Raw genomic sequence first — 19622 nt, 5'->3', positions numbered from 1 at the left:
ATTAAAACCGGACAAAGATCCCTTGCTCCCATCGAGCTACCGCCCAATTTCATTGATAAATGTAGACCTTAAAATAATTAGCAAGGCCCTTACCGAACGTCTGAAAAGAGTCACCCCTTCTATTATACATCCGGATCAAACAGGCTTCATTAAAGGTAGACATTCGTCTACTAATATTCGCAGATTATTAAATATTATAGACTATTCGAGTATCAATAAACAGGAGACTACTATTATATCCTTAGACGCGGAAAAAGCATTTGATAAGGTAAATTAGAAGTTTCTATTGGCAACTTTGCATAAATTTGGATTTGGCGAATCTTTCATTGACTGGATAAAAATATTATACAGCTCTCCCAAGGCACGTATAAGGACAAATGATCAAATCTCTACAAGTTTTACCTTGCAAAGAGGCACTAGACAGGGTTCCCCTCTCTCTCCCTCATTATTTGCAATATGTATTGAACCTTTAGCAGCAGCTATTAGACAAAATCAAAATATTAAAGGTATACAATGTAAAATATTAGAGCACAAAATAAGTCTTTATGCGGATGACGTACTCCTCTTCCTCCAGAACTCACGATCTTCACTATCACAGACAATTGCACTTATAGAGGGATTTTCATCTCTGTCTGATTATTCTATTAATTGGTCTAAATCCACTGTTTTGTGTGTTAACTGCAATTTTAGGAATATAACCAATACTCAATTACAATCAGGGAACATTAGATATTTAGGCATAAACATCCCCCCTAGGCTGTCAGAGTTAATAAAATTAAATCATGTTCAGCTCATAAAGAAAATAGAAGATGATCTTTCCAGATGGAGCTCTCTCCCCATCTCGCTCATGGGTAGAATAGCCACCATTAAAATGATGGTTTTACCAAAAGTAAATTATTTTTTCTCAATGATACCATGCAAACCCCCTCTTTCCTGGTTTAAATCATTGGACTCATATGTTTCAAAATTTCTGTGGAAAAATAAAACTCCACGTATTAGTTTAAATCCAAAGAATATGGAGGTTTAGAGTTACCTAATTTTCAGTATTACTTCATAGCCAATAAATTACAGTATATTGTAAAATGGTCAAAAGATCATCCTTTAGATAGTCAATGGCTGGACTCAGAGCAAGTGTTTTTTAATGAACTAGAAATCTTAGAGTTACCATTCATTAGTCAAAGTATCAAACATCATCAATGTTTCAAAAGCATTAATATTAGCACAACTTTATCAGCTTGGTGGGAATTTCTTAAAGTAGCTAAAATTTCACTTTTTCCATGTGACCGTACACCCATATGGAACAACCCAGACATCGTGAAAAATGATAAAAAGATGGTTAATTTCGTTCAATGGAGAGATCAAGGAATACGGTTTTTACAGCACGTAATTGTAGGAGGACAGTTTGTACCTTTCATACACTTATTGTTCAATACGGAGTTAGCAGGAATACATTTTTAGAGTATCAACAACTTAAAGGAGCTTGAGGCCGGATTGTGGCAGGATTTATGAAAAAAATCCGTATACATTTTAAGTTTTCTAGTAATAATGTCAGATGAAGCGTTCCAAACCCAAAAGAATGAGCCCTCTAGTGCAGTGATTCTTAACCATAGGGCCGCGGCCCACACTTGGGCCGCGAGCGCCATCTAGTGGGCCGCAAAAAAAAAATCTGTTTTGTACGTTTGGGCCGCGGGGGCCGCGGGACTGCATAGCAACTCCCAACCAAATGAGGAGAAGACACTCAGCTAGCTGTACGTGTAATAGTAAGAGAAATGGTGTGTATTTACAGAGTAAATCCTTAATTTTGCACAGAGTAGGTTTAGATCAGCCAGTATCAGGGATCGATTAATTGGGTCTGCGCCCAGAGCGAGCGCGGCGTGATTATTTATCCTGACGCGTCCCCGCGGCCGGGGAGGTCGGTGCCGCTCGGGCTTGCGGGCTCCGTCGTTACTGCTGAATGATTGTACCATCCATGGATTGTACATGTAGATGCGTGGGCTGACGTGTCTGCTGGACTGGGCTGTTCGGGCTTTCTCAAAAGCATCGGAAAGACTCAGGTGCTCCGCAGCCAGAGAGCTGCGGGCTCCCCGTCTTAGCTGATCAGGCTCGGATGAAACCTGACGCGCTGAGTCCTCTGACAACTGATTAATGTAATATTTATGTAATATCTTAAATAAAGTACAATCAAACTAAGTTTTGCTTTGTAAAACTAAATATCGTTCCAGGCTCACCAATGTTTATATTAATTTATTATAAAAATGTGTTGAGACAATTAACAAAGAAAAGGGGAAATTCAAACTGCTGGTAGAGAAATAAAATAAGATAGCATTTGAAAAATAAAATAAAATGTATTTTATTTTTAAGAGAAAAAAATGTGTGTAATTCAAGTTACACATGTTAAGTGGCAAATATGTACTTTTTTTAATATAACAGTCAGATGCAGATGTATACAACTATAAGGCTACTTGAATATATACATACATATACACACACACATATATATATATATATATATATATATATATATATATATATATATATATATATATATATATATATATATATATATATAATGATGTTCTGGACCTTCGCTTGAGTGAATTTTCTCTAAATGGACCTCTTAAAGTTTTAGTTGAATACCCCTGCTATAAAGTGTTAATATTTAATGGGCCCCGGGCCACTCTGTACTGAAAAAATTGGGCCCCAAGGTCAGAAAGGTTAAGAACCCCTGCTCTAGTGTATCTCTCCTTTGCCTTGAACAGGCTGTGTGCTGCAAAATGTGCTGCAATTCGGTCCCGAATTTCCCGCGCTGTCCTGCGGATGTGACGTCACATGACGCTGCATGTGCGTTCTCCCCGTTCTCCCGTGCCGGCTTCACTGTTGGCTGCAGTACCCCCAACGGCCGTCGTGGTGAAGGGTGGCGCTAGAGAGTCTCATTTCTTAAAAGGAGCCTCAAGCTCCTTTAAGGCCATAATAAATAAAACATACAAAATTAGCCAATTAGATTTACAACTTCCCGCTAAGATAATAGATTTATTGAATCTAAGCACTTTAAAGTTGTTATCAAAACTCTACAGGTTAGTGTCTAAACTGGACAATTCAGTCTTACTCCCGATCTCCAAGTGGGAGGCGGATCTCTCTCTTAACACCGACCAGTTTTCTTGGTCACAAATATGCTTGAATACGTTTACTATGACTAAAAACCCAAACTTACAACTTATACAGTACAAAGTTCTTCATAGAATACATTATACTGGACAAAGGATGTTCCAGATGGGCTTTGTCACCTCTAATATCTGTTCACAATGCACAGAGAACACCCCAGATAATTATATGCATGCTTTATGGTTCTGTACACCGGTACAGAGGTTCTGGAAGGAGATTTGTGAGGATTTATCCACATGGATCAACCACAGAATCTCTCTCGGGCGGGGGGCGGTGGCTTGGGCATCTCCGGTTTTCCCGGGAGGGGCTGGGCCGTGGGCGTGGGGGTCCCGCTCGGAGGGCCCGGCCCTGCCTGGGTGGGGGGTGGCTGTCTGCGCTGGGGGGGCATTGCTGCCTTGGTCCTCCGTCGCTGGGCGGGGGCCAAGTGCCCCTGCAGATGTGGGGACTCCGTGACCCTTGGGGTGTCCGCCGGGGTGGCTCCGGGGGGGGTGGGGCCGGGTCCGGGGATCAGGCCTCTCCTGGCCGGGGGGTGCACGGGCGGGCGCGGCGGCGGGGTGGCACCATTCCCAGGTGTCTATGTCTTATGTTGTCAGTATGAATGGGGGGATGTTGGGCCATTTCCCCCTCCGTCTGGGGGCTCCGGCGGCGCCGGGGGCGCCCGTGGAGGTACGGTGGGGCCCTGGCCCGGCTCGGAGGGCCGGCCCCCGTCAACTGGAGGGCCGGTGGGGGAGCGCGGGTGTCTTACCAGGGCCGGCTTTGCTGGTCCTGCTTCCTGCCTCCGGCCTCCGCTCCCCCTCCTTCCCCCCCTACACGATTCATACGCACATAGGCGAGGGGCGGGGGGTCCGGGTCGTGGGGGGCATTGTCCCGCGTGGCCCGGCACTCCCCGCCTCACGGTTTTAACAGCAATGTAGACACTGCACATTCAAGACTTAATAAATACATTTGACAAGGACACGTAGTTCGGGAGGGGGGGTTGCCTCCCTCCTACTTCTCCCCTCTGTGGGGTTGCTGGTGGCCTGGGTTCCAGGTTCTTCTCCTCTGTGGGGTTGCTGGTGGCCTGGGTTCCAGGTTCTCCTCTGTGGGGTTGCTGGTGGCCTGGGTTCCAGGTTCTCCTCTGTGGGGTTGCTGGTGGCCTGGGTTCCAGGTTCTTCTCCTCTGTGGGGTTGCTGGTGGCCTGGGTTCCAGGTTCTTCTCCTCTGTGGGGTTGCTGGTGGTCTAGGTTCCAGGTTCTCCTCTGTGGGGTTGCTGGTGGCCTGGGTTCCAGGTTCTTCTCCTCTGGGGGGTTGCTGGTGGCCTGGGTTCCAGGTTCTTCTCTGTGGGGTTGCTGGTGGCCTGGGTTCCAGGTTCTTCTCCTCTGTGGGGTTGCTGGTGGCCTGGGTTCCAGGTTCTTCTCCTCTGTGGGGTTGCTGGTGGCCTGGGTTCCAGGTTCTTCTCTGTGGGGTTGCTGGTGGCCTGGGTTCCAGGTTCTTCTTCTCTGGGGGGTTGCTGGTGGTATGGGTTCCAGGTTCTTCTCCTCTGGGGGGTTGCTGGTGGCCTGGGTTCCAGGTTCTCCTCTGTGGGGTTGCTGGTGGCCTGGGTTCCAGGTTCTTCTCCTCTGTGGGGTTGCTGGTGGCCTGGGTTCCAGGTTCTTCTCCTCTGTGGGGTTGCTGGTGGCCTGGGTTCCAGGTTCTCCTCTGTGGGGTTGCTGGTGGCCTGGGTTCCAGATTCTTCTCTGTGGGGTTGCTGGTGGCCTGGGTTCCAGGTTCTTCCGTGTCGGCCTCCGGTCTCGCGGGTGGCGGGGTTGCCCCCTCCCACTATAGACACACTTCAGGTGGAGCTTTGTTTGGTTTATTACTTACACACACACACACACACACACACACACACACACACACACACACACACACACACACATACACATACACATACACATATACACACACACACACACACACACACACACACACACACACACACACACACACACATACACATACACATACACATATACACACACACACACACACACACACACACACACACACACGCATACACACACACAGACATACACACTGGATTCTTCACCTGCATGCTTGCTCTGTAGTTTTTGGGGTTAGTTAGCGGTAGCTTAGCTCAGACTGCGATCAGATCTCAAGATTTGGGTCGATTGCTGTTCGTGTTTTGGTCGACTCCGTGCCGGTTTCGTGTTTTGTTTGTGTTTTTTTGTTGCAGATTTCCAGTGCTTGACGTGTGTCTCCGTGTGTTCCTGCTTCCTGGATTGGCAGTGGATGTCGTCACCCCCCACCACCCCCCCCCCCCCAAAAAAAAAAAAAAAAAAAAAAAAAATCACTGGGTTTGTATGTGTATATTTATGTATGTGTACGCATATGTATGCGTATATATATGTATATATATTAAATATAGTAATAATGCACATATATATACCTTTGGTTTCTACCGTCATGGTATCAATCATTAATATGTGTGCAGACAAGGTGAAAAAAAAAAAAAAAAAAAAAAAGTGCTATATAGATAAACTTGAACTTGAACTTTGAACGGAGCCTGAGGGTTTAATCGCTGAATCAGTCACGTGGTCCAGCCAGGTTGCGAGATATCTGACCTTATCGTGTTCAGCCCCGCCCGGCTATTCATTCGCTCCTCGTCCGTTATAGGATCCATTATAAAATTATTTTATTTGTTCTGAAATCTTTACATGGTCTTGCACCTTCTCATATCTGAGGTCTTTTAACGGTTCATAGACCTTCTCGGGCTCTTAGGACAGCTGACCAGCTCTAACAGTCCCCCCCCATGGCTTAAGAGCAGGGAGACCAGGCCTCTTCTCCCCATCCGCTACCGTCTTCATTTCAAACTTCTCCTGACTGCTTACAAATCCCTCCACGGCCTCCTGGCCCCCACATACAGGTTCTCCTCTGTGGGGTTGCTGGTGGCCTGGGTTCCAGGTTCTTCTCCTCTGTGGGGTTGCTGGTGGTCTGGGTTCCAGGTTCTTCTCTGTGGGGTTGCTGGTGGCCTGGGTTCCAGGTTCTTCTTCTCTGGGGGGTTGCTGGTGGTATGGGTTCCAGGTTCTTCTTCTCTGTGGGGTTGCTGGTGGCCTGGGTTCCAGGTTCTTCTCCTCTGTGGGGTTGCTGGTGGCCTGGGTTCCAGGTTCTTCTCTGTGGGGTTGCTGGTGGCCTGGGTTCCAGGTTCTCCTCTGTGGGGTTGCTGGTGGCCTGGGTTCCAGGTTCTCCTCTGTGGGGTTGCTGGTGGCCTGGGTTCCAGGTTCTTCTCTGTTACCCCTTTTACACCAAGCTGGTTCCAGGGCTGGTGCTGGTGCTGGAGCTAGAGCCGGTTCGCGGTTGGTTCTTAAGTAAGAACCGTTTGCTTCTACACAGCTGGTGTTGGCCTGGAGCTGGCCAGAGAGACACGTCATCACGTCACCACGCCCCCTCGTTTTCATCCCTACCCTGATCAGGAAGCTGAGAGCCAAAAGCCGTTTTAATTTCAGCTGTAGCGCTGTTAATATGGCACTTTATTAAGTTTTAATATTTTTTCAGGTAAAGTAACCTTTAAGATCCCCAACCTGGGCTCAGTTTATCCAAATAACGCCTGTTAAGAAATTTGACCCGATGTTTTCGGAGATGAATTTCTGGCTGACTGCCGGCTCCGGAGCTGATTTATGGTTCCGCGTTAAATCGACGCAGTGCCTACGGTGTAGGGTACGGCTTACGGCGCCCGTCGCCGCGTAACCTATGCCGTAGGCTCTGCGTCGATCGTCACACCATATGAGGAAGCTGAGAGCCAAAAGCTGTTTTAATTTCAGCTGTAGCGCTGTTAATATGGCACTTTATTAAGTTTTAATATTTTTTTCAGGTAAAGTAACCTTTAAGATCCCCAACCTGGGCTCAGTTTATCCAAATAACGCCTGTTAAGAAATTTGAGCCGGCAGCTCCTCTCCTCTCCTCTCCTCTCCTCCTCCGTAACATACGCCGTAGGCTCTGCGTTGGTGTAACGTGGAACCAGAACCGCGGGCTGGGAGGCGTCCCCGCGGGCCGGGAATTTTTATGAAATAAATGGATGGAGCTGCGCTGCATCGGCGGGCTCCGCAGCCTCGCGTCCAAGCGTCCCAGAGCTGGAACGCTCCCCCGCGGGCTCGGACGCGAGGCTGCGCCGCTGCATCGGCGGCACGGAGCCCGCAGACGTTACTGTTGGTGGATTGTACCGTAGACCACTGCTGCTTCTGTTTTACATCCATTATTAAATAAATGGATGTAATAATAAAAGAGTCTGCTAACTTAACCGCCTTCTTCAACGCTACGTTGTTTAAAAACGGCGCTCTTCCGCGTTTATTCTGCTTTGGTGGTTCAGTAACACCGTCCCCAGCCCCGCCCCCAGCCCCCGACGTAACTGGTTCTTTGAGCTGGACCAGCAGCTCAAAGGGGCTGGCGTAGCACCCGTTTTGAGAGTCAGGAGCCGGAGCTTAGGCTGTGTAAAACCAAAGAACTGGTGCTAAGTCTGGCTCTAGCCCAGAACCAGCCCTGGAACCAGCTTGGTGTAAAAGGGGTATGTGGGGTTGCTGGTGGCCTGGGTTCCAGGTTCTTCCGTGTCGGCCTCCGGTCTCGCGGGTGGCGGGGTTGCTCCCTCCCACTATAGACACACTTCAGGTGGAGCTTTGTTTGGTTTATTACTTACACACACACACACACACACACACACACACACATACACATACACACACACATACATACACACACACACACACACACACACACACACACACACACACACACACACACACACACACACACACACACACACACACACACACACACACACACACACACACACACACACGCATACACACACACAGACATACACACTGGATTCTTCACCTGCATGCTGGCTCTCTAGTTTTTGGGTTTAGGTAGCGGTAGCGATAGCTTAGCTCAGACTGCGATCAGATCTCAAGATTTGGGTCGATTGCTGTTCGTGTTTTGGTCGGCTCCGTGCCGGTTTCGTGTTTTGTTTGTGTTTTTTTGTTGCAGATTTCCAGTGCTTGACGTGTGTCTCCGTGTGTTCCTGCTTCCTGGATTGGCAGTGGATGTCGTCATCCCCCACCATCCCCCCCCCCCCCCCAAAAAAAAAAAAAAAAAAAAAGTCACTGGGTTTGTATGTGTATATTTATGTATGTGTACGCATATGTATGCATATATATATGTATATATATTAAATATAGTAATAATGCACATATATATACCTTTGGTTTCTACCGTCATGGTATCAATCATTAATATGTGTGCAGACAAGGTGAAAAAAAAAAAAAAGAAAAAAAAAGTGCTATATAGATAAACTTGAACTTGAACTTTGAACGGAGCCTGAGGGTTTAATCGCTGAATCAGTCACGTGGTCCAGCCAGGTGGCAAGATATCTGACCTTATCGTGTTCAGCCCCGCCCAGCTATTCATTCGCTCCTCGTCCATTATAGGATCCATTATAAAATTATTTTATTTGTTCTGAAATATTTACATGGTCTAGAACCTTCTCATATCTGAGGTCTTTTAACGGTTCATAGACCTTCTCGGGCTCTTAGGTCAGCTGACCAGCTCTAACAGTCCCCCCCCCATGGCTTAAGAGCAGGGAGACCAGGCCTCTTCTCCCCATCCGCTACCGTATTCATTTCAAACTTCTCCTGACTGCTTACAAATCCCTCCGTGGCCTCCTGGCCCCACATACCAGTCTGATATTCTCCACCACCACGGTCTCCTGGCCCCCACATACCAGTCTGAGATTCTCCACCACCACGGCCTCCTGGCCCCCACATACCAGTCTGATATTCTCCACCACCACGGTCTCCTGGCCCCCACATACCAGTCTGAGATTCTCCACCACCACGGCCTCCTGGCCCCCACATACCAGTCTGATATTCTCCACCACCACGGTCTCCTGGCCCCCACATACCAGTCTGAGATTCTCCACCACCACGGCCTCCTGGCCCCCACATACCTGTCTGAGATTCTCCACCACCACGGCCTCCTGGCCCCCCACATACCAGTCTGATATTCTCCACCTCCACGGCCTCCTGGCCCCCACATACCAGTCTGAGATTCTCCACCACCACATCCATCTAGAGCATCCCGGTCAGCCCACCAACTGTTGTTTGAAGTGCCCAGGACCAGCTTAAAACCAGGGGGGACAGAGCCTTTGCTGTGGCCCCCAAACTCTGGTACTACTGGTACTATAACTGGTACTATAACTGGTACTACTGGTACTACTGGTACTATAACTGGTACTATAACTGGTACTACTGGTACTACTGGTACTATAACTGGTACTACTGGTACTACTGGTACTATAACTGGTACTATAACTGGTACTACTGGTACTATAACTGGTACTACTGGTACTATAACTGGTACTACTGGTACTATAACTGGTACTATAACTGGTACTACTGGTACTATAACTGGTACTACTGGTACTACTGGTACTATAACTGGTACTATAACTGGTACTACTGGTACTACTGGTACTATAACTGGTACTACTGGTACTACTGGTACTATAACTGGTACTATAACTGGTACTACTGGTACTATAACTGGTACTACTGGTACTATAACTGGTATTACTGGTACTATAACTGGTACTACTGGTACTATAACTGGTACTATAACTGGTACTACTGGTACTATAACTGGTACTACTGGTACTATAACTGGTACTATAACTGGTACTACTGGTACTATAACTGGAACTACTGGTACTATAACTGGTACTACTGGTACTATAACTGGTACTACTGGTACTATAACTGGTACTATAACTGGTACTATAACTGGTACTACTGGTACTACTGGTACTATAACTGGTACTACTGGTACTATAACTGGTACTATAACTGGTACTACTGGTACTATAACTGGTACTATAACTGGTACTACTGGTACTATAACTGGTACTATAACTGGTACTATAACTGGTACTACTGGTACTATAACTGGTACTATAACTGGTACTATAACTGGTACTACTGGTACTATAACTGGTACTACTGGTACTATAACTGGTACTATAACTGGTACTACTGGTACTATAACTGGTACTATAACTGGTACTATAACTGGTACTACTGGTACTATAACTGGTACTATAACTGGTACTACTGGTACTATAACTGGTACTACTGGTATTATAACTGGTACTACTGGTACTATAACTGGTACTACTGGTACTATAACTGGTACTACTGGTACTATAACTGGTACTATAACTGGTACTACTGGTACTATAACTGGTACTATAACTGGTACTACTGGTACTATAACTGGTACTACTGGTACTATAACTGGTACTATAACTGGTACTATAACTGGTACTACTGGTACTACTGGTACTATAACTGATACTACTGGTACTATAACTGGTACTATAACTGGTACTACTGGTACTATAACTGGTACTACTGGTACTATAACTGGTACTATAACTGGTACTACTGGTACTATAACTGGTACTATAACTGGTACTATAACTGGTACTACTGGTACTATAACTGGTACTATAACTGGTACTACTGGTACTATAACTGGTACTACTGGTACTATAACTGGTACTATAACTGGTACTATAACTGGTACTACTGGTACTATAACTGGTACTACTGGTACTATAACTGGTACTATAACTGGCTCTACTGGTACTATAACTGGTACTACTGGTACTATAACTGGTACTATAACTGGCTCTACTGGTACTATAACTGGTACTACTGGTACTATAACTGGTACTATAACTGGTACTACTGGTACTATAACTGGTACTACTGGTACTATAACTGGTACTATAACTGGTACTACTGGTACTATAACTGGTACTACTGGTACTATAACTGGTACTACTGGTACTATAACTGGTACTATAACTGGTACTATAACTGGCTCTACTGGTACTATAACTGGTACTTCTGGTACTATAACTGGTACTACTGGTACTATAACTGGGACAGAGCCTTTGCTGTGGCCCCCAGACTCTGGAACTCCCTTCCCCTACACCTCCGGGCGGCCCAGTCCTTACATATTTTAAAATCTCAGTTAAAGACCCACCTTTTTCCTTTGCTTTTAATTAGTGCCTTTTATACTGTCTTATTCAGATGTTTTCTCTTAGCCCTTTTCTAGTCCCTTTTTCATGTCTTCGCTTTTTAAAGCACTTTCTGTGAAGCACTTTGATTGCGGCTCAGCCGTTTGTTTCTGTGCTATATAAAATACAATTTGACTTGACTTGACTTGACTTGACTCTTCAGTAAGTGGCCCCGAACTCTGGACCGAGCTGCCGCTGCACCTACACCCGGCTCCTTCTATGGCTGTTTTTAAATATCATCTTAAAACTCATTTTTACTCTCTAGCTTTTAACTCGCCATGAGTGTTCATTTATCTGTTTTATGTTTTACATTGTCCTGTTTTGTTTTTATTTTTCTCCACTTGTCCAGCACTTTGGTCAGCGGTTGTTGTTTTAAAAGTGCTATATAGATAAACTTGAACTTGAACTTTGAACGGAGCCTGAGGGTTAAATGGCTGAATCAGTCACGTGGTGCAGCCAGGTGGCAAGATATCTGACCTTATCGTGTCCAGCCCCGCCCCTGAGTGAAGAAATCCTTCATTACTCAGAGTTTTTGTTCAGGGGAAGGTTAAACTGTCTGACAGTTGCTACGAAGAGGACGATGGCGCAGCAGGAAAACCAGCTCGACCCAGTTAAATTCTCTTGTTCCATCTGTTTGGATCTTTTAAAGGATCCGGTGACTGTTCCCTGTGGACACAGTTACTGTATGAAGTGTATTAAGGACTTCTGGGATGAAGGAGAGAAGAAACTCCCCAGCTGTCCTCAGTGTCGACGCACATTTATTCCGAGGCCTGAGCTCTTGAAAAACACCATGTTAGCTGATTTATTGGAGGAACTGAAGAAGACTGGACTCCAAGCTGCTCCTGCTGATCACTGCTATGCTGGACCTGGAGATGTGGCCTGTGATGTCTGCTCTGGGAGAAAACTGAAAGCTGTCAAGTCCTGTTTGGTCTGTCTGGCCTCTTACTGCCAGAAACACCTCCAACCTCACCGTGATTCATCTACATTCAAGAACCACCAGCTGGTGGATCCCTCCAAGAACCTGCAGGACAACATCTGCCCCCGTCATGGTGAGGTGATGAAGATGTTCTGTCGTACTGATCAGAAGTGTATCTGTTATCTCTGCTCTGTGGATGAACATAAAGGCCACGACACAGTCTCAGCTGCAGCAGAAAGGGCGGAGAGGCAGAGAGAGATGGAGGTGAGTCGACAACAAATCCAGCAGGAGATCCAGGACAGAGAGAAAGATGTGAAGCTGCTTCAGCAGGAGGTGGAGGCCATCGATCAGTCTGCTGATAAAACAGTGGAGGACAGTGAGGAGATGTTCACTGAGCTGATCTCTCTCCTCCAGAAGAGGAGGTCTGAGGTGAAGCAGCAGGTCAGATCCCAGCAGGAAACTGAAGTGAGGAGAGTCAGAGAGCTGGAGGAGAAGCTGCAGCAGGAGATCAGGGACCTGAAGAGGAGAGACGCTGAGATGAAGCAGTTCTCAGACATCGAGGATCACAACCAGTTCTTCCACAGCTGCCCCTCACTGCCACCACTCAGTCAGTCCAAACACTCCTCCAGCATCAGCATCCGTCATCTCACACACTCCTCCAGCATCAGCATCCGTCCTCTCAGGTACTGTATATTTACAACATATTTAACCGTTTACTTCGACATGCATGTCGGGGCACTCGTCACGTGATCATGATCTCCGCTCGTTACTCTGACGTAGAGGGGACGCTCAGGGAATTCCCTGTGGTTGACGAAATGGGAGAAACAATGGGTTAAAGCAATGAATTTAAATATCGCCTGTTTCCACTCCCTGGTTCCAAAGCCATTACAAATGATATTTTGTGGCTGGACGGCGCTCTGGTTAAGGTCTGGTTAGGTTATTGAACCACTTATGATTGGTTAGAAGTAGGGAACGGTTGACAACGGATCCCAATTGACTTCGCATAGGTACAAGATCCGTTGCGTCACATGGAATTGACCACTTTCAGTGCTGGTGCCACGGAAAATAGTGGTGAGAGGTCGTGGGCATTTCACGGATTTTTGTGAGATCCGGCTGGAAACGTCGCAGCTTCACATTAAGCCTGAATTATGGTTTTGCGTTAAATCGATGCAGAGCCTACTGCGTAGGGTACGCAGCAACGCGCGCCTTACGGTGTGCATCGCCACGTACCCTACGCGGTAGGCTCTGCATTGGTGTAACCATAAATCAGCCTTTATTCTGGCGAGATCTGAAAAAACTTTGCAACAACGAGCAAGCGAGTGATTATGTACATTCACTGAGTGAATATCGTGAAAGTAAAATATATATTTCTCGCTAGAAATGTAATCAAAACGCATTTTTATGCAGAAACTAACTCAAAATATTGATTTTTTTTCACTAAAAAAATGAGGAATGTCCGCCATGTTTTTTGGTGTCATGGCCAGAATCTTGAAAGTCACGTGACTTGGACGCAAAACTAATAGGCAGAAAAATGTAACAATTCAAGAGCTATTTTTGTAACTCCTCTACGTTTTTGCACTTTGGACCAACGTAGGCAGGGTACGTTTTTATGTGAGACTTGGTTGCGATCCTGCGACGATGCACATTACTTTTCTCAGTCAAAAGTGTTACCATGGCGACGATAGACGCCAAAAAGCGCCCCCCCCCACCCCAGAGTCCAGAGTCATTGTGATGGTACATCAACTTCCAACAGGTTTAATGAACCTCTGTCATGGTCTGAGGGGTCTGTATCTCCTTCACTGGCACTATGTAACTTTGAGGAGCATGGTAGGAACCCTGCCACACTAAAAAACTACAAATCTTTACGGCTTTGACTGCTTTACGGCATACGTCACTTCCCCCTCCTTCCCCATTCGCAGTCGAGACGAAAATGGGCGGGGCGTGGAGCGCAGAGCTCCGCAGAAGCTGGTAACCCGTTGCTGTGTTGTGGTTATTCTGTAACCATGGTAACCATGGTAACCCGTTGCTGCGTTGTAGCTGCAGCAGCTCCACACAACAGACGTGGGGAAAATATCGCTAATGGTTTAACTTTTCACCACTTTCCTGCTCGGAGGCAGAACCACGCAGGCCAAGTATCTGATATAACAGAGTAAAAGAGTGAAAGAGTCGTCGGCTCGCTTGGATCGCGGCTGTAACGACCAAACCTTCCACACAGTAAAGCCTGAATTATGGTTCTGCGTTAAATCGACGCGACCGAGGCTCTGCGTCGATTTAACGCAGAACCATAAACAGCCTTAAACCACAAACACTCACACAGACCGGGTTGGATCAAAACACGGGTTTTATTCCCCACTTCTCCAGCTAAACGCAGTTGCCTGCCAGCTCTCCGCGGTGCAATTAACCCCAATCTTCAGATAAAACTAGTTTGTTAGAGGAAAAAATATTAACTATATTTGTTGTTGCAGAAGAAAAAAATAATATCACGAGGAAAACAAAAATATTGCTCACGCCTCGGAGCCTCTTCAACATAATATAGCAGTCAAAAAAAAAGAAAAGAGAAGTAAGAGGGATACAAAACATGTACTGTATGTTGTACTATTATACTAATTTATTGAAACACATGGCTCTTCAGTAGGGATTTCATACGGATCCAAACCGTTAATAATCATTATTTTCTCCATATACCGCTCCCTGGCTTCCCTGTTTAAGGTATCCCGGTAAATTCCAGTTCCTTTCCAGCAGTTTAACATCTTTTTTTTTGCGTTCCGTCTGTTCCCTTGGTGAAACAGAAAAGCGTCCCGTCTTCTCTCAAAACAAATGCAGCGACGGGACAGGAGTTTTCCGGCAGTACGCGCTGGTGCTCATGGGAAACGTAGTGTTCTTTCTGGTAAAGCACTACCGCTTTTGTCCAAAAGATGCCGCCAAACTCAGAAAAGCTGAAAGTTACGTTGTGCTGTTTTAACTAAAGTTAGTCATCCTAGGCTCATACCAGTCCACATTATCCTCCTCTCTCTCCTCCTCTGATAGGAGCATTTGCACAGACTTATGAACAGCAGAAAATTCCTCCATGGCTTCATGAAATGATCTCAAACACCCGTTAACATGATCAACACTTCCACCATCCTGTAGTAATGCTTTGATTTCATTCATTTTTCTCGTGCACGCGCCCAGTCTTCCCTTGCGGGACGCTTTGAGTGTTTTTAACATGGTTTCTGCCTCCTGTGCGTTTTCTGGGACGTCCATTTTGTTTTTTTTCACTGTCGTTTGATGGTGTTGTATTTTATCTGTTTGTTTACGGAACAGCACCGTGCTCACGCGACGCTCCTTTAATTATCTTTCATCATGTGCGTCTGCAGACACATCCAACCTCAGTTTACTTCACAGACACTATTTGCACTCTTCTGTTTAGTTCACGTCATCACTTTCATTTCATAACATTTCCAGCAATCCGTAAACCGTATCCGTATAAATCCGTATCCGTAAACCAGTGCTGTTCATTCCTCTGATTTACTCACGACCTGAACTTATCCGTCCATAATACAACACAAACAACACCAGTCCCCACAAACCAATTCATATTCACCTTCTTTCAAATAAAGGATGAAGTAAATAAAGTTTATTTAGACTAACCAAGATGAACTTTGGCCTCAACAGGTACTTTCAGGACGTGGCAGCAGCCGTGTCAGAGGTCAGAGGTCGACTACAGGACATCCTGGGAGACACGTGGACAAACGTCTCACTGGCCGTTACTGACGTGGATGTTTTACTGTCCAAAGACCCAACGAGCAGAGCTGGATTCCTGAAGTATTCATGTGAAATCACTCTGGATCCAAACACAGTAAACACACGGCTGTTACTGTCAGAGCAGAACAGAAAGGTGACTCGGATGAACCAACGTCAGTCTTATTCTGATCATCCAGACAGATTCAGTAAATATCTTCAGGTCCTGAGTAGAGAGAGTCTGACTGGTCGTCATTACTGGGAGGTGGAGACGACAGCAGGTGTAGTTGCTGTAGCAGTTTCATACAAGAATATCAGCAGATCAGGGGGGGAAAGTAGATTTGGATATAATGATAAATCTTGGTCACTATATTGTTACCCAGGCAGTTATGGATTCTTTTACAACAGCATCAGCACCTCCGTCTCAGGTCCTCTGAGCTCCAGAATAGGAGTTTACGTGGATCACAGAGCAGGAGTTCTGTCCTTCTACAGCGTCTCTGGAACCACGACCCTCCTCCTCCACAGAGTCCAGACCTCTTTCACTCGGCCGCTACACGCTGGAGTCACGATTAACTACGGTACTGGATCCTCAGCTGAGTTCTGTAAACTCAAATAAGATAAAGAAATTCCTCTTCATGTCTTTATTTTTCTTCTTTTCTTCTTTCTCTGATGGACGGAGGGACGTTTTTGTTCTATAAGTCGGTGTCTTGTTGTTATTTCCTCTTTTGGAGGTGGATGTTGTTCTTTTGTAGTTTCACCTGGGATTTATTAATAATATTAACATGTTCTATTTCATTATAAAAACATAGAAATAAGCCTGTGTTGTAATTGTTAACTGTTAGTTTTGATGTGTTTTTATGTTGTATTTCTCTTTTCTTCCACTTCTTTAATATTATTTGTACTTTTGTATTGGACCAATCACCACCTCAAATTCCTTGTGTGTTAAACTGGTTGGAAATAAACTTCATTCTGATTGTGATAGCGATAGCGATGGCGATAGCGATTGCGATTGCGATTGCGATAGCGATAGCGATAGCGATATCGATAGCGATAGCGATAGCGATAGCGATAGCGATAGCGATAGCGATTGTGATTGTGATAGTGATAGTGATAGTGATAGTGATTGTGATTGTGATAGTGATAGTTATAGTGATGGTGATTGTGATGAACTCCACCAGACCTTCTTCATCTCTGATTTCACGTCTGCATTCAGACTCGTTTCCTCCTTCATTATCAAACCAAAGGTTCTTGTTTTCTAAAGATAAACATATAGTTTATGTAGTAAATGATTCCAGAGATGTTAGTGACAGCAGCATCGCAGCAAACGGTTGAGTGAAGCCTCTAGTTGGTGTGAGAGTGTTGGGGCCGGTAGTCGTCGCTGCAGCTGCAGGACCAGACTAGATCTGCACATCACATGTTGCTGATTTCCAAACCTGTTGACCATGTTTCATGTTTAACAATCTGAATATTTAGTAAGAAATAAAACTTCTGATGTTCTAAAAAAAACCATTGAGATCTTCTTTTTTGTTGTGTGGTAGAGAAGTCTTGCAGGAGAGTTATGAGATATGAGGAGTTACGGAGAATTACAAGAATTCCTCTTATTCAAAACACACATTTCAACTCCGACCCCGGCAGCTCTGCTGTCAGGTCCAAACTGACCCTCAGAGACTCGGCTAAGTCTGCTGAATATTAACAAGAGACAGAGACATCGGTTCAGGTTAAATACTGGCGAGGAGAGAAGTCAGAGGACGTGCAGTCCCAATGCTGCAAACGTCTCTGTCCGTCTCTGATTCGTCTCCTCTTTTTATTACTTTGGGAACTGATTACACGAGCACCTGCAGCATCAGGGTTAAGGCTGCTCATGCTCAGAAATCATTAGCTCACAATAGTAGAACAATACTAGCAGTCAGTTAATATCTTTAGCCTAGATGCGGTCAGGCCTCGCCCTCCGTTGGAATCTGGCCGTTTCCTTCCTGCTTGAAAGAACACGTTCACACACTACTGGTTGGTAAGAGGACGTGCGCTACCCCCACATTCTGAGCTTGACAGAGCAGCTTGGTCTAGTCACAATCTCCCTGGTGGAATGAAAACAAAACGCTCCTCCAGGACTCCTGTGGACCGGTATCAGAACTATACCGAGCTGATAACAGGACTATGAATGAGGAGCAGATCTGGGGCAAAGTTCACAGACTTACCGCTCACTCACACACACTCTTTGAACCCTCTGCAACGCCAACTAGCTCTGTGGAAGTCGCACAGCCACGGGACCAAAAGATCCTAGCAAAGGGCCTTCTGCATTGCAACATAGTCAAAAATCAGCCTCCCAGCTCAAAGCGTTAGTGAATTGTGCAAAAAACACACAAAAAAGGCCCGAAAAGCAACACACGCGGTGACCTTTGACACTTCCGAAGGTCACACAGATCTGAAACTCGGCACAGTGGATGAGAGTCACCTCCTGATACAGAGTCTAGAATTTCAGCCTCCTAGCTCAAAGCGTTAGTGAACTGTGCAAAAATAGACACGAAATAGGCCTCATAGGCAAACCTATAACAATACATAACAAACCTCCTGTGCCTACTGAGCATTAATAACATGTCATAATCGAAGGAGAACTAATTAAAACGGATGTCCTTAACACAAACCTATTGTATTATTGAATTATCAAGGACACTTTCGTGCTTTTGTGTTTAGAAATGTTAAAGATATTTAAAGAAAACCATAACACAATGAGGAAAATACTATGGCGAACAAGTCGTGCCCAGAGCGTGTCTCGAACCACAGTCTCCCAGACCACAGTCAACTGCACTAACCAGTCTCCCAGACCACAGTCAACTGCACTAACCAGTCTCCCAGACCACAGTCAACTGCACTAACCAGTCTCCCAGACCACAGTCAACTGCACTAACCAGTCTCCCAGACCACAGTCAACTGCACTAACCAGTCTCCCAGACCACAGTCAACTGCAATAACCAGTCGGCCAAATGCTGATGTGTTGCCCAGGCGGGCAAGGCCTTATCTTATCTGTGGTCGTTACACTATGTTCCAAAAAGTATTGTTTTTAATGGACAAGATCTGGCATTTTACGTTGAATTCTATTGTTCAGGTTTTAAAATTCTAACTAAATACATAAAAAAGGGAGGTGAGGTGTGAGCTTCATAACAAAACTTCTGTGCCTACTGAGCATTAATAACATGGGGTTAGCCATAGAAAGGGGCGATAACAGCCTCCTGCGCCTACTAGTAGGTAGAGTAGGGCCATACTGGCCCATATCTATGGGATGATTGTTATCGTTTTGTCCTTCATTCCATGGTATGACAGCAGTCAAATCGGATGACGGATCCCATTGACTTCACATAGTACTATATCCGTGGTGCTCCCATTAAAACCTCAATAAAACACTACTAAAAGGCCGCTCGGTGGCGCAGTGGGTTAAGCAGCGGGCCATATACTGAGGCTACAGTCCTCCTCCTGCAGCGGTCGCGGGTTCGAATCCAGCCCGCGCACCTTTGCTGCGTGTCTTCCCCGTTCTCTCTCTCTACCCCTTTCCAGTCTGAATCTCCAATAAAGGGCCACTAGAGCCCAAAAAAAAAAAAAAAAAAAAACACTACTAAAACAGCGTTAAAAACATGCTTTTACAGCGCAGCACAGGGCAGCGAACGCACCACGAGATGTGGTAGTATCGCGAGAACGAGGCAGCAGAATCCAACATGGC

The 19622-nt window shown here is 45.7% G+C and overlaps 1 protein-coding gene across 1 annotated transcript; it reads left to right on the top strand.

Annotated features, from left to right (window-relative positions):
* The first annotated feature begins 11817 nt into the window (after positions 1-11817).
* LOC133454845 (tripartite motif-containing protein 16-like) lies at positions 11818-16526 on the top strand. The gene is made up of 2 exons (XM_061733568.1): positions 11818-12832; positions 15855-16526. The coding sequence occupies exons 1-2, from the start codon at positions 11855-11857 to the stop codon at positions 16524-16526; spliced, it is 1650 nt and encodes a 549-aa protein (XP_061589552.1). The 5' UTR covers positions 11818-11854.
* The last annotated feature ends 3096 nt before the right edge of the window (positions 16527-19622 follow it).

This window comes from Cololabis saira, chromosome 11, assembly GCF_033807715.1.
Source record: "Cololabis saira isolate AMF1-May2022 chromosome 11, fColSai1.1, whole genome shotgun sequence".
Classification (NCBI taxonomy): domain Eukaryota; kingdom Metazoa; phylum Chordata; class Actinopteri; order Beloniformes; family Belonidae; genus Cololabis; species Cololabis saira.
Note: the sequence above shows the minus strand (reverse complement) of the source record. Positions and strands in the feature narration are given on the sequence as shown.

Bases quoted from the DNA above. Each gene is read 5' to 3' on its own strand.
- LOC133454845 (XM_061733568.1), top strand. From the start codon at position 11,855: ATGGCGCAGCAGGAAAACCAGCTCGACCCAGTTAAATTCTCTTGTTCC. The intron at 12,833-15,854 runs CATCTCACACAC...AGGTACTTTCAG, and splicing joins CCTCCAGCATCAGCATCCGT to GACGTGGCAGCAGCCGTGTC.